We start from the raw sequence: 16,508 nt of genomic DNA on the forward strand, positions 1-16,508 counted from the left end.
AGGGAGAATGGAACCAAGTTGGAAAACACTCTGCAGGATATTATCCAGGAGAACTTCCCCAATCTAGCAAGGCAGGCCAACATTCAAATTCAGGAAATACAGAGAACGCCACAAAGATACTCCTCGAGAAGAGCAACTCCAAGACACATAATTGTCAGATTCACCAAAGTTGAAATGAAGGAAAAAATGTTAAGGGCAGCCAGAGACAAAAGTCAGGTTACCCACAAAGGGAAGCACATCAGACTAACAGCTGATCTCTTGGCAGAAACTCTAAAAGCCAGAACAGAGTGGGGGCCAATATTCAACATTCTTAAAGAAAAGAATTTTCAACCCAGAATTTCATATCCAGCCAAACTAAGCTTCATAAGCGAAGGAGAAATAAAATACTTTACAGATAAGCAAATGCTGAGAGATTCTGTCACCACCAGGCCTGCCCTAAAAGAGCTCCTGAAGGAAGCACTAAATATGGAAAGGAACAACCAGTACCAGCCACTGCAAAAACATGCCAAAGCGTAAAGACCATTGAGGCTAGGAAGAAACTGCATCAACTAACGAGCAAAATAACCAGCTAACATTATAATGACAGGATCAAATTCACACATAACAATATTAACCTTAAATGTAAGTGGGCTAAATGCTCCAATTAAAAGACACAGACTGGCAAATTGTCAAGATCCATCAGTGTGCTGTATTCAGGAAACCCATCTCATGTGCAGAGACACACATAGGCTCAAAATAAAGGGATGGAGGAAGATCTACCGAGCAAATGGAAAACAAAAAAAGGCAGGGGTTGCAATCCTAGTCTCTGATAAAACAGACTTTAAACCAACAAAGATCAAAAGAGACAAAGAAGGCCATTACATAATGGTAAAGGGATCAATTCAACAAGAACAGCTAACTATCCTAAACATATAAGCACCCAATACAGGAGCACCCAGATTCATAAAGCAAGTCCTTAGAGACCTACAAAGACACTTAGACTCCCACACAATAATAATGGGAGACTTTAACACACCACTGTCAACATTAGACAGATCAACGAGACAGAAAGTTAACAAGGATATCCAGGAATTGAACTCAGCTCTGCACCAAGCGGACCTAATAGATATCTACAGAACTCTCCACCCCAAATCAACAGAATATACATTCTTTTCAGCACCACACCACACCTATTCCAAAACTGACCACACAGTTGGAAGCAAAGCAATCCTCAGCAAATGTAAAAGAACAGAAATTATAACAAACTGTCTCTCAGACCACAGTGCAATCAAACTAGAACTCAGGATTAAGAAAAATACTCGTAGGCGTAAATCTAACCTTCTTCCCACAGCACATTCTCAGCCTACCTGGAATACCCCGATGTTATTCCGACTACCCCGACGCATATACCACATGAAATATTTTATCATCTGTAGGCTCATTCGTCTCCTTAACAGCAGTAATATTAATCATTTTCATAACCTGAGAGGCCTTTGCTTCAAAATGGAAAGTTCTAATAATTGAACAACCTTCCACTAACTTAGAGTGGTTATGTGGCTGCCCTCCACCCTACCATATGTTTGAAGAACCAGTCTACATAAAACCTAGACGAAAAAGGAAGGAATCCAACCCCCTAAAACTGGTTTCAAGCCAACCTCATAACCTCTATGACTTTTTCAACAAGATATTAGAAAAATTATTTCATAACTTTGTCAAAGTTAAGTTACAGGTTAAGCTCCGTATATCTTAATGGCACACGCAGCCCAACTAGGCCTCCAAGATGCCACATCCCCTATAACAGAAGAGCTAATCGCCTTCCATGATCACGCCACTATAATCATCTTCCTAATCAGCTTCCTAGCTCTATGTGTCCTCTTTCTAACACTTACAACAAAACTGGCTAACACTAGCATCACAGATGCCAAAGAAATGGAAACTCAAAACCGCTCAACTACATGGAAACTGAACAACCTGCTCCTGAATGACTACTGGGTACATAACGAAATGAAGGCAGAAATAAAGATGTTCTTTGAAACCAACAAGAACAAAGACACAACATACCAGAATCTCTGGGACACATTCAAAGCAGTGTGTAGAGGGAAATTTATAGCACTAAATGCCCACAAGAGAAAGCAGGAAAGATCTAAAATTGACACCCTAACATCACAATTAAAAGAACTAGAGAAGCAAAAGCAAACACATTCAAAAGCTAGCAGAAGGCAAGAAATAACTAAGATCAGAGCAGAACTGAAGGAAATAAAGATACAAAAAAACTTTCAAAAAATCAATGAATCCAGGAGCTGGTTTTTTGAAAAGATCAACAAAATTGATAGACCGCTAGCAACACTAATAAAGAAGAAAAGACAGAAGAATCAAATAGATGCAATAAAAAATGATAAAGGGGATATCACCACCGATTCCACAGAAATACAAACTACCATCGGAGAATACTAAAAACACCTCTACGCAAATAAACTAAAAAACCTAGAAGAAATGGATAAATTCCTGGACACATACACCCTCCCAAGACTAAACCAGGAAGAAGTTGAATCTCTGAATAGACCAATAACAGGCTAGGAAATTGGGGCAACAATTAATAGCTTACCAAGCAAAATAAGTCCAGGACCAGATGGATTCACAGCCAAATTCCACCAGAGGTACAAGGAGGAGCTGGTACCACTCCTTCTGAAACTATTCCAATCAATAGAAAAAGAGGGAATCCTCCCTAACTCATTTTATGAGGCCAGCATCATCCTGATACCAAAGCCTGGCAGAGACACAACAAAAAAAGAGAATTTTAGACCAATATCCCTCATGAACATCAATGCAAAAATCCTCAATAAAATACTGGCAAACCGAATCCAGCAGCACATCAAAAAGCTTATCCACCATGATCAAGTGGGCTTCATCCCTGGGATGGAAGGCTGGTTCAACATACACAAATCAATAAACGTAATCCAGCATATAAACAGAACCAATGACAAAAACCACATGATTATCTCAATAGATGCAGAAAAGGCCTTTGACAAAATTCAACAACCCTTCATGCTAAAAACTCTCAATAAATTAGGTATTGATGGGACATATCTCAAAATAATAAGAGCTATCTATGACAAACCCACAGCCAATATCACACTGAATGGGCAAAAACTGGAAGCATTCCCTTTGAAAACTGGCACAAGACAGGGATGCCCTCTCTCACCACTCCTATTCAACATAGTGTTGGAAGTTCTGGCCAGGGCAATCAAGCAGGAGGAGAAAATAAAGGGTATTCAATTAGGAAAAGAGGAAGTCAAATTGACCCTGTTTGCAGATGACATGACTGTATATCTAGAAAACCCCATTGTCTCAGCCCAAAATCTCCTTAAGCTGATAAGCTACTTCAGCAAAGTCTCAGGATACAAAATCAATGTGCAAAAATCACAAGCATTCTTATACACCAATAACAGACAAAAAGAGAGCCAAATCATCAGTGAACTCCCATTCACAATTGCTTCAAAGAGAATAAAATACCTAGGAATCCAACTTACAAGGGATGTGAAGGACCTCTTCAAGGAGAATTACAAACCACTGCTCAATGAAGTGAAAGAGGACACAAACAAATGGAAGAACATTCCATGCTCATGGGTAGGAAGAATCAATATCATGAAAATGGCCATATTGCCCAAGGTAATTTATAGATTCAATGCCATCCCCATCAAGCTACCAATGACTTTCTTCACAGAATTGGAAAAAACTACTTTAAAGTTCATATGGAACCAAAAAAGAGCCCTCATTGCCAAGTCAATCCTATGCCAAAAGGACAAAGCTGGAGGCATCATGCTACCTGACTTCAAACTATACTATAAGGCTACAGTAACCAAAACAGCATGGTACTGGTACCAAAACAGAGATATACGCCAATGGAACAGAACAGAGCCCTCAGAAATAAAGCCACATATCTACAACATCTGATCTTTGACAAATCTGACAAAAACAAGAAATGGGGAGAGGATTCCCTAATTAATAAATGGTGCTGGGAAAACTGGCTAGCCATATGTAGAAAGCTGAAACTGGATCCCTTCCTTACACCTTATACAAAAATTAATTCAAGATGGATTGAAGACTTAAATGTCAGATCTAAAACCATAAAAACCCTAGAAGAAAACCTAGGCAATACTATTCAGGACATAGGCATGGGCAAGGACTTCATGTCTAAAACACCAAAGGCAATGGCAACAAAAGCCAAAATTGACAAATGGGATCTAATTAAACTAAAGAGCTTCTGCACAGCAAAAGAAACTACCATCAGAGTGAACAGGCAACCTACAGAATGGGAGAAAATGTTTGCAATCTACTCATCTGACAAAGGGCTAACATCCAGAATCTACAATGAACTCCAACAAATTTACAAGAAGAAAACAAACAACCCCATCAACAAGTGGGTGAAGGATATGAACAGACACTTCTCAAAAGAAGACATTTATGCAGCCAAAAGACACATGAAAAAATGCTCATCATCACTGGCCATCAGAGAAATGCAAATCAAAATCACATTGAGATACCATTTCACTCCAGTTAGAATGGCAATCATTAAAAAGTCAGGAAACAACAGGTGCTGGAGAGGATGTGAAGAAATAGGAACACTTCTACACTGTTGGTGGAACTGTAAACTAGTTCAACCATTGTGGAAGTCAGTGTGGCGATTCCTCAGGGATCTAGAACTAGAAATACCATTTGACCCAGCCATCCCATTACTGGGTATATACCCAAAGGATTATAAATCATGTTGCTATAAAGACACATGCACACGTATGTTTACCGCAGCACTATTCACAATAGCAAAGACTTGGAACCAATCCAAATGTCCATCAATGGTAGACTGGATTAAGAAAATGTGGCACATATACACCATGGAATACTATGTAGCCATAAAAAATGATGAGTTCATGTCCTTTGTAGGGACATGGATGAAGCTGGAAACCATCATTCTGAGCAAACTATCGCAAGGACAAAAAACCAAACACCGCATGTTCTCACTCATAGGTGGGAATTGAACAATGAGAACACATGGACACAGGAAGGCGAACATCACACACTGGGGCCTGTTGTGGGGTGGAGGGAGCAGGGAGTGATAGCATTAGGAGATATACCTAATTTTAAATTACGAGTTAATGGGTGCAGCACACCAACATGGCACATGTATACATATGTAACAAACGTGCACATTGTGCACATGTACCCTAAAACTTAAAGTATAATAAAAAAATTAAAGAAAAAAACTAAATTAAAAAAAATTTTAACATTTTTTTACGGAGGCGGGGGTCTCACCATGTTGCCCAGGCTGGTCTTTAACTTGGGCTCGGGTGATCCTCCCACCTGGCCTCCCAAAGCAGTGGAATTACAGGCGTGAGCCACCATGTCTGGCCTACTCAACACCTCTGGGTAAAAGTTTTTCTGTCTCATAGAGAAGAGACTAGCAGTATTTCCTATTGCTTTTTCAAGATGGGTAGAATTTGCTTGCCCAAGGTAAGGTGCATTTTATAACAAGGGGCGGAGGACATATAAGCCTTTTGATTTCTGTTAAAAAAAAAAACTCTTTATTTCAAATTTAACTTTGTTTGCTATCTGTGCTTTTATTCAAAAGAAGAGTTTAGGGCCCGGCATGGTGGCTTACGCCTCTAATCCCAGCACTTTGGGAGGCCAAGGTTGCAGGATTGCTTGAGCCTAGGAGTTGGAGACTAGGCTTGGGCAACACGGTGCAACCCCATCTGTATAAAACAAAAAAAGTCGGGCCAGGCACAGTGGCTCATGCCTGTAATCCCAGGCCAGAGTATCTTAGGTCAGGAGTTCGAGACCAGCCTAGCCAACATGGCGAAACCCCATCTCTATTAAAAGTACAAAAAAATTAGCCGGCCATGGTGGTGTTGTGCCTGTAATCCCATCTACTCAGGAGGCTGAGGGAGGAGAATCGCTTGAACCCGGGAGGCAGAGGTTGCAGTGAGCCAAGATCGTGCCACTGCACTCCAGCCGGAGCAACAGAGTGGGACTCCATCTCAAAAAAAAAAATTAAATAAATAAATAAATAAAACATTAAAAAAAAAACTGGACATGGAGCAAATCTCAACAAATTTCAAAGGATGAAAGCATACAGTGTATGTTCTCTAAGCACAATGAAAGATAACTGAAATCAATCATTAAAAGATAATAAACATTGTCAAATGTTTGGAAATTAAGAAGCATATTCTACACAACCCATGAGTCAAAGAAAAAATTGCAATGGAAACTAGACAATAGTTTGAACTGAATAATAATGAAAAAAATTTTAGGAATGCAGTTAACGCTGTGCTTAGATAGAAATTTTAGAGTCTTAGAGCTCTAAAAAAAAGTCTGAAAAAAATTAAGCAATTACTGATTTCAACAAGTTAGAAAGAAGACAGTAAATTAAACCCAAAGAAAGTATGTTCATAAAGATAAGAGCAGAAACTAACAATGCACAAAACAAACATACAATAGAGAAAATCAACAAGGCAGAAACTGGTCTTTGATGGACCTCTGGTAAGACTGATCAAGAAAGTAAGAGAAAAGCCACAAATCATTCTACCAGAAATGAAAAAGGGAATATTGTTCAATTATCTGATTGAAAAACAGTAAGACGGAAAAAATTTTTTTGTGTCAATTTACATAAAATTCTTTCAAAAACATAAACTACCAAAATTAACACAAGAAGGAATATAGTTATTTTATTATTTTCTTTAATGTTACTTAAAAACTTCCCTCAAAGAAAAACTTAGGTCCAGATGGTTTCACCTGTGAATTCTTTCAAATATCTAAGAAAAAAAAATACCAATCTTAAATAAAATCTTTCAGAGAACAGATACAGAAATTAATACTTCCCAACTTATTTTATAAGGCTAGCATAAGCCTGATAGAAAACCCACAAGGAGATTACAAGAAAAGAAAATGATGGGACAATCTTTCCAATGAATTTAGATGCAAATGTCTAAGAAAAATATTAGCAAATTAAATCTAGTGATATACGAAAAGAGCAGCACAAGACCAAGTTAGAGTTATTACAGGATTGCAAGGTTGGTTTAACATTCAAAAAATTAATCAACATAATTTACCACAGTAATGGAATAAATCAGAAAAATCATGATTATCATGAAGAGGCAACTGGTAAAATTGAATACCCATTCATGATACAAACTCTCATTGTAATAGGAATAGAAGGACATTTCTTTAATCTAATCAAATATACCCATAAAAAATTCTCCAGCAAATACTTTACTAAATAGTGTTATACTGAAAATTTCCCATGAGATGGGAATGAAACAAAGATGCTTGTTGGTGCCACTTCTATTCAACATTGTACTGGAGTTTTAGCTAATTCAATAAGACAAGTGGGAAAGAAAACCAAGACAAAAGGTGAACAACATGAATAGAATGGGCACTGGGTGGGGATAGGAAAAGGAGTAGGGCAGGAGGAAGGGAAGGGGCAGAAAATTGGACTAAAGTTCAATTACAACTTCACATTGTAAAGGACTAGACCATAACTTCCCATTTATTAAGCTTCTCTGATCCTTCCTACAAACCTGTAGACTCAATAAAGCACATATTATTGACCTCTGTTTTCCAGATGATATAACTATGCCTCAAAGAGGTAAACTGATTAGTCTAAGGTCACTCTTTCAGAAGCGAAGGGCAATTGACTCAGGAGGTGAGTGTTTAAATCTAAGTTTCTTTTCAATATGTCATGCTCTTTCACAGAATCGGAGCTAGAAAAATCCAAAGGGAAAATTTGTCCAGAACTTGCTATTGGGTCTCCCAAACCTAAATAAAGTTGCCACTGAATTTAGGAAGATGGTTGGCTAAAATGACACAAAATAGCATTAGGAGATATACCTAATGCTAAATGACGAGTTAATGGGTGCAGCACACTAGCATGGCACATGTATACATATGTAACTAACCTGCACATTGTGCACATGTACCCTAAAACTTAAAGTATAATAATAATAAACAAAAAAGAAAAAAAATGACACAAAATAGGTCTGCTCCTACTTCAAACTTATAGAAATGCTATAAAAATATTTTGAGACAGAGAGAAAGAGTATAGAGAGGAGAGACAGAGAAGACTAGCTCAAGAGAAAGTTAGGAGAAAGAAAGGAATATCCCCAAATGCTAGAAATGAAGAAAAAACTTAAAATCAGAGTGAGAAGTGGGAACTGACATAGATTCAGATATAGCTTCAGGGGTTGGTGCCTGGAGTCTTAATGCCCATCCAGGAATAGCAGACTGGTTTTCCAGCATTCAAGGCAAAAGTATATGTGAGTGAGTGATGAAGACTAGACTATAGACGCCTTTTTGAAATCTGGACCTTTGATGAGCTGCCCAGTCAGTGAAAAGAGAGAGTTGGAAAAACATTGTCCATAGGCTCAGGGAAACGGCAAAAACTTTCTGTCAGGGACCTCAGACAGAAGGTAGACAGAAGATAAATGGTCCACAAGAAATGGAAACTATAGGTCTGTGCTACAATCAGATGCTGGGGGAATTTACATTATCTAGATTTACATTATCTGAGCTGAGAAATTGAAATCCTTACGGTCTTGGCAATGACAGAAACGAAAAGGTGCTGTATAGGGATACTTTCACAATACAGCATACAGGACTTCCAAAGGGAGAGGAAAAAAATCCTGTTGAAGATGTGATCATCTTAAAGAATTACAAGCCATACAAGGAGATACATTTCCATGAAGTAGAGTAGCATATACAGCAAGGAGCATAGCTACCTCTCCTCCAGAAAAAAATAAAATAATCCAAAAGAAACCATAAAATAAGTATGCTGGAAATTATTAAAATAAAAAGCAGACACCATAATGAAGGATCAGGACATTTTGGAAAATTTTTACATTTTAAAAAGAACTAAAAGGAACATCTAGAAATTAAAAAGTATAGGTACTTGGAATGAAAAACTGTATAGATATATTAAAAAGCAGATTAGATATAATTGAAGAGATTCTTAGTTAACTGGAAGGCAGATATGAGTACAACATCCAGAAGGCAGCAAGGAGAAATATGAACAGTTATGAAGAACAAAAATCTCATAGAAAGTCAAGAGGAAGGGATAGAAGAAATGAGGCAAGACAGATAATGGCTTAAAATTCTGAAAAATAAAGAGATGAGAACCATGACTACTTCTGAATAGGATGAATAAAAACAAATCTACACCTAGACATAGGTTAGCAAAACAACAAAATATCAAAGATTAAAAAAAACACAAAAAATATTTTAAAAGCAACCAAAGAAGAAATTACATTAAAAAGAAATAATAATTAGTCTTACAGAAGATTTCTAATCAGCAGCAATGTAAATCAGAGCTATGGACCAATAGCTTCAAAGAACACAAGGAAAATAACTATCAATCTAGCCAACTACCTTGCCTTCCGTATGTGTGTCTTAACTCAAAGGAGAGAGGTGTGCCAGCAGATGAGAGACTTGTCAGAACTAGCTGGCATTAGCAAAGACCAATGATATCTGGGAAGATATTTAATTTAATTAAAACTATACCTAATTCCTAAACACAAGATGGAACAAATGACTTAGACATGAAGCTCCAGGAGCTTTTGCCTTTACATTATATTTCTAGCTGAAAGTTGGCAGTCTTAATAGCACAAGCTTAGGCAGAATTATTTACGGAGGATGCTATGTGAACTCTAGATATATGGCATAGTGATTAAAACTGAAGTCTGTGGCATCAGAAAAACTGTTCAAATCTTGACTCTGCCTTAGTTTCTGCATCTACACATCTCAGTTTTAAAAAGGTGAAATAAGAAGGGACATGTAAAGCAACTGGCATAGTACGTGGCACATAGTATGAATGTAATAAATCCCAGCTATTACTATTGATCTTGACCATAGTACTGTAATTTGATCATGTAATTTGAAGCAGTTATCTTTAGTACATTATTGAAAAACTAAAATATACAAGACACATACTCTGACATCCACTGAGCAGCCCACAGTCCATGATGGATTTCCCAGCACTTGATTTTGGCATAGGAGATGGACTAATGAAGATTTCCCAACACCTGTAAGAGATACAAGAACTCTAGTCACGTAAGAGACAATGCTGAAATCTGTTTTGGAAAGAGTAAGACTAATACTACACAGGAATAATGTTAAGTAAAGCATAGTTGTTAGAATGCCATACCAACAATATAAGCTTCACTGAATAAAATGAAGATGGTAGAGGGCAGTGGTTCTCTCAAATTTGCATCAGAATCACCCGGAGGGTGAGTTAAAACATGGAATGCTGGGCTCCACCCCCACATTTTCTGATTTAGCGGGTCTGTCTTGGAGCCCAAGATTTCTAACAAGTTCCCAAGTGATACTGATACTGGTCCAGGGGTCTCACTTTGAGAACCACTGGTCCAGGTCAATTTCATATTAATGAATCCCTTTCCTTTTGAATGATTTAATCAATTTAGCCTATTTTAGAGTTGTAGAATCTTAACAGATCTGAGAAGTAATCCCTCTCTCCTGCACACCAATGCTGAGGTCCCCTCCATGGCATCCTGTTAGAGGGTCTTCCAGACTGTGCTTGAATACTGTCAGTGAGAGGGATTCACCATTTCACAATTCTAAATTTAGACACTCCAGTTGTCCCACATAGTGATTTAAAAAAAGCAGCCAACCACTTAGCCAAGACTTACCTTTTGGAAAAAAGGTCTACTCCCTCTTCTACATCATGGCCCTTTAAGTCACCATTTGATCTTCTTTTAGATTTCTTGGGCTCAGGGAAATCTAGTTATTCATTCTAAGGGTAGCATTGAGAGATTTGTATGAAGAGGAAAGGGAATGAGCTCTTCCTCTACATCCATGTGTGGAGTCACTCATTCATTTAACGGCATTTTTGGGGTTCCATTATGACAAGCATGGTTGGTATCTTTACAAATCACTAGTTCTATCAAAAATTTAGATCATCTCTTTGATCATACTGCGTAGGAACCTATTGTTTGTTTATTTTTTATTATAAAAAGTTATATTTACAATCTAGAAAGTATGCACAAATGAGGGCCAGGCACGGTGGCTCACGTCTGTACTCCCAGTGCTTTGGGAGGCTGAGGCAGGAGGATCACTTGAGCCCAGGAGTTTGCGACCAGCCTAGGCAACATAGCAAGACTGCATCTCTACAAAAAATAAATTTTAAAGAAATTAGCCAGGCATGGTGGCCTGCGTCTGTAGTCCTAGCTACTCAGCAGGCTGAAGCAGGATGATCCCTTGAGCTCAGGAGTTGGAGGCTGCAGTGAGCTATGATCACACTGCTGTACCCTAGCCTGGGTGACAGAGCGAGACCCCGTCTACAAAAAAAATCACCTTAAGACTACTGTCAACATGAAGGTTTATTTAATTCCACAAGAAAAGTTTTTCTATGAGCAGGTGGTTATTGTGATTATATACACAGTATACTTAAAAACAATAAAACAACATAAGCGTCCGCTTCCATAGCTTGTTCTGTCTGGAATATCCTACCCATCCTCTCCCTTCCCTCGCCCATTGGCCTGGTGAATTAATCTTTGGAGACTCAGCATCATTCTAGTTATAAAGTATTTTCTGAACCCACACAGGGAGAACTAAGCATAGCATCCACTATTCTCTGGGCCTCCACTGTACCCTGTACATTTTCCTACAGAGCACTTAAAACACATTATTACATGTGTTTATTTATAGGTTTTATTAACTTTGTTTTCTTTTGATTGGATGTTGGATTTTTATTCATCTTAAAAAAATGATGCCATCTGTTGATTTATTTGCAGTGGAGAAGAATGCCCTGTATAAAGAAATATGTTTTATTTTATTTATTTGTTTATTTTATTATTATACTTTAAGTTCTAGGGTACATGTGCACAATGTGCAGCTTTGTTACATATGTATACATGCACCACGTTGGTGTGCTGCACCCATTAACTCGTCATTTACACTAGGTATGTCTCCCAATGCTATCCCTCCCCCCTCCCCCACCCCACAACAGGCCCCGGTGTGTGATGTTCCCTTCCTGTGTCCAAGTGTTCTCATTGTTCAATTCCCACCTATGAGTAAGAACATGTGGTGTTTGGTTTTTTGTCCTTGCGATAGTTTGCTGAGAATGACGGTTTCCAGCTTCATCCATGTCCCTACAAAGGACATGAACTCATCCTTTTTTATGGCTGCATAGTATTCTATGGTGTATATGTGCCACATTTTCTTAATCCAGTCTACCATTGATGGACATTTGGGTTGGTTCCAAGTCTTTGCTATTGTGAATACTGCTGCAATAAACATATGTGTGCATGTGTCTTTATAGCAGCATGATTTATAGTACTTTGGGTATATACCCAGTAATGGGATGGCTGGGTCAAATGGTATTTCTAGTTCTAGATCCTTGAGAAATCGCCACACTCTCTTCCACAATGGATGAACTAGTTTACAGTTCCACCAACAGTGTAGAAGCGTTCCTATTTCTCCATATCCTCTCCAGCACCTGTTTTTTCATGACTTTTTAATGATCGCCATTCTAACTGGAGTGAGATGGTATCTCATTGTGGTTTTGATTTGCATTTCTCTGATGGCCAGTGATGATGAGCATTTTTTCATGTGTCTTTTGGCTGCATAAATGTCTTCTTTTGAGAAGTGTCTGTTTATGTCCTTCGCCCACTTGTTGATGGGGTTGTTTTTTTCTTGTAAATTTGTTGGAGTTCATTGTAGATTCTGGATATTAGCCCTTTGTCAGATGAGTAGATTGCAAACATTTTCTCCCATTCTGTAGGTTGCCTGTTCACTCTGATGGTAGTTTCTTTTGCTGTGCAGAAGCTCTTTAATTAGATCCCATTTGTCAATTTTGGCTTTTGTTGCCACTGCTTTTGGTGTTTTAGACATGAAGTCCTTGCCCATGCCTATGTCCTGAATGGTATTGCCTAGGTTTTCTTCTAGGGTTTTTATGGTTTTAGGTCTAACATTTAAGTCTTTAATCCATCTTGAATTAATTTTTGTATAAGGTGTAAGGAAGGGATCCAGTTTCAGCTTTCTACATATGGCTAGCCAGTTTTCCCAGCACCATTTATTAAATAGGGAATCCTTTCCCCATTGCTTGTTTTTGTCAGGTTTGTCAAAGATTAGATGGTTGTAGATGTGTAGATGTGTAGGGCTCTGTTCTGTTCCATTGGTCTAGCTCTCTGTTTTGGTACCAGTACCATGCTGTTTTGGTTACTACAGCCTTGTAGTGTAGTTTGAAGTCAGGTAGTGTGATGCCTCCAGCTTTGTTCTTTTAGCTTAGGATTCTCTTCGAAATGTGGGCGGTTTTTTGGTTCCATGTGAACTTTAGTTTTTTCCAATTCTGTGAAGAAAGTCATTGGTAGCTTGATGGGGATGGCATTGAATCTATAAATTACCTTGGGCAGTATGGCCATTTTCATGATATTGATTCTTCCTACCCATGAGCATGGAATGTTCTTCCATTTGTTTGTGTCCTCTTTCACTTCATTGAGCAGTGGTTTGTAATTCTCCTTGAAGAAGTCCTTCACATCCCTTGTAAGTTGGATTCCTAGGTATTTTATTCTCTTTGAAGCAATTGGGAATGGGGAGTTCACTCATGATTTGGCTCTCTTTTTGTCTGTTATTGGTGTATAAGAATGCTTGTGATTTTTGTACATTGATTTTGTATCCTGAGACTTTGCTAAAGTAGCTTATCAGCTTAAGGAGATTTTGGGCTGAGACGATGGGGTTTTCTGGATATACTATCATGTCATCTGCAAACAGGGACAATTTGACTTCCTCTTTTCCTAATTGAATACCCTTTATTTCCTTCTCCTGCCTGATTGCCCTGGCCAGAACTTCCAACACTATGTTGAATAGGAGCGGTGAGAGAGGGCATCCCTGTCTTGTGCCAGTTTTCAAAGGGAATGATTCCAGTTTTTGCCCATTCAGTGTGATATTGGCTGTGGGTCTGCCATAGATAGCTCTTATTATTTTGAGATATGTCCCATCAATACCTAATTTATTGAGAGTTTTTAGCACGAAGGGCTGTAGAATTTTGTCAAAGGCCTTTTCTGCATCTATTGAGATAATCATGTGGTTTTTGTCTTTGGTTCTGTTTATATGCTGGATTACGTTTATTGATTTGTGTATGTTGAACCAGCCTTGCATCCCAGGGATGAAGCCCACTTGATCATGGTAGATAAGCTTTTTGATGTGCTGCTGGATTCGGTTTGCCAGTATTTTATTGAGGATTTTTGCATTGATGTTCATGAGGGATATTGGTCTAAAATTCTCTTTTTTTGTTGTGTCTGTCAGGCTTTGGTATCAGGATGATGCTGGCCTCATAAAATGAGTTAGGGAGGATTCCCTCTTTTTCCATCGATTGGAATAGTTTCAGAAGGAATGGTACCAGCTCCTCCTTGTACCTCTGGTAGAATTCAGCTGTGAATATATCTGGTCCTGGACTTTTTTTGGTTGGTAGGCTATTAATTATTGCCTCAATTTCCGAGCCTGTTATTGGTCTATTCAGAGATTCAACTTCTTCCTGGTTTAGTCTTGGGAGGGTGTATGTGTCCAGGAATTTATCCATTTCTTCTAGATTTTTTAGTTTATTTGCGTAGAGGTGTTTTTAGTATGCTCTGATGGTAGTTTGTATTTCTGTGGGATCGGTGGTGATATCCCCTTTATCATTTTTTATTGCGTCTATTTGATTCTTCTGTCTTTTCTTCTTTATTAGTGTTGCTAGTGGTCTATCAATTTTGTTGATCTTTTCAAAAAACCAGCTCCTGGATTCATTGATTTTTTGAAGGGTTTTTTGTGTCTCTATGTCCTTCAGTTTTGCTCTGATCTTAGTTATTTCTTGCCTTCTGCTAGCTTTTGAATGTGTTTGCTCTTGCTTCGCTAGTTCTTTTAATTGTGATGTTAGGGTGTCAATTTTAGATCTTTCCTGCTTTCTCTTGTGGGCATTTAGTGCTATAAATTTCCCTCTACACACTGCTTTAAATGTGTCCGAGATTCTGGTATGTTGTGTCTTTGTTCTCGTTGGTTTCAAAGAACATCTTTATTTCTGCCTTCATTTCCTTATGTACCCGGTAGTCATTCAGGAGCAGATTGTTCAGTTTCCATGCCGCTGAGTGGTTTGAGTGAGTTTCTGAATCCTGAGTTCTAGTTTGATTGCACTGTGGTCTGAGAGACAGTTTGTTACAACTACCGTTCTTTTACATTTACTGAGGATTGCTTTATTCCAACTGCATGGTCAGTTTTGCAATAAGTGTGATGTGGTGCTGAGAAGAATGTATATTCTGTTGATTTGGGATGGAGAGTTCTGTAGAGGTCTATTAGGTCTGCTTGGTGCAGAGCTGAGTTCAATTCCTGGATATCCTTGTTAACTTTCTGTCTTGTTGATCTGTCTAATGTTGACAGTGGGGTGTTAAAGTCTCCCATTATTATTGCATGGGAGTCTAAGTCTCTTTGTAGGTCTCTAAGGACTTGCTTTATGAATCTGGGTGCTCCTGTATTGGGTGCATATATGTTTATGATAGTTAGCTGTTCTTGTTGAATTGATCCCGTTACCATTATGCAATGGCCTTGTCTCTTTCGATCTTTGTTGGTTTAAACTCTGTTTTATCAGAGACTAGGATTGCAACCCCTGCCTTTTTTTGTTTTCCATTTGCTTGGTAGATCTTCCTCCATCCCTTTATTTTGAGCCTATGTGTGTCTGTGTACGTGAGATGGGTCTCCTGAATACAGCACACTGATGAGTCCTGACGATTTGCCAGTCTGTGTCTTTTAATTGGAGCATTTAGCCCACTTACATTTAAGGTTAATATTGTTATGTGTGAATTTGATCCTGTCATCATGATGTTAGCTGGTTATTTTGCTCGTTAGTTGATGCAGTTTCTTCCTAGCCTTGATGGTCTTTACAATTTGGCATGTTTTTGCAGTGGCTGGTACCGGTTGTTCCTTTCCATGTTTAGTGCTTCCTTCAGGAGCTCTTTTAGGGCAGGCCTGGTGGTGACAAAATCTCTCAGCATTTGCTTGTCTGTCAAGTATTTTATTTCTCCTTCATTTATGAAGCTTAGTTTGGCTGGATATGAAATTCTGGGTTGAAAATTCTTTTCTTTAAGAATGTTGAATATTGGTCCTCACTCTCTTCTGGTTTGTAGAGTTTCTGCTGAGAGATACGCTGATGGGCTTTCCTTTGTATGTAACCTGACTTTTCTCTCTGGCTGCCCTTAATATTTTTTCCTTCATTTCAACTTTGGTGAATCTGACAATTATGTGTCTTGGAGTTGCTCTTCTTGAGGAGTATCTTTGTGGCATTCTCTGTATTTCCTGAATTTGAATGTTGGCCTGCCTTGCTAGGTTGGGGAACTTCTCCTAGATAACATCCTGCAGAGTGTTTTCCAACTTGGTTCCATTCTCCCCGTCACTTTCAGGTACACCAATCAGACATAGATTTGGTATCTGCACATAGTCCCATATTTCTTGGAGCCTTTGTTCGTTCTTTTTATTCTTTTTTCTCTAAACTTCTC

At 38.4% G+C, this 16,508-nt stretch overlaps 1 protein-coding gene across 1 annotated transcript in view; it reads right to left on the reverse strand.

Moving 5' to 3' along the window:
- RABL3 (RAB, member of RAS oncogene family like 3) overlaps positions 1-16,508 on the reverse strand; it is a 55,904-nt gene that overhangs the window by 33,943 nt on the left and 5,453 nt on the right. The window contains exon 2 of the mRNA XM_004036145.5: positions 9,958-10,049. Coding sequence (XP_004036193.3) covers positions 9,958-10,049 — 92 coding nt within the window. The remainder of the gene's footprint in view (positions 1-9,957; positions 10,050-16,508) is intronic.

This window comes from Gorilla gorilla, chromosome 2 (genome assembly GCF_029281585.2).
Source record: "Gorilla gorilla gorilla isolate KB3781 chromosome 2, NHGRI_mGorGor1-v2.1_pri, whole genome shotgun sequence".
NCBI lineage: Eukaryota > Metazoa > Chordata > Mammalia > Primates > Hominidae > Gorilla > Gorilla gorilla.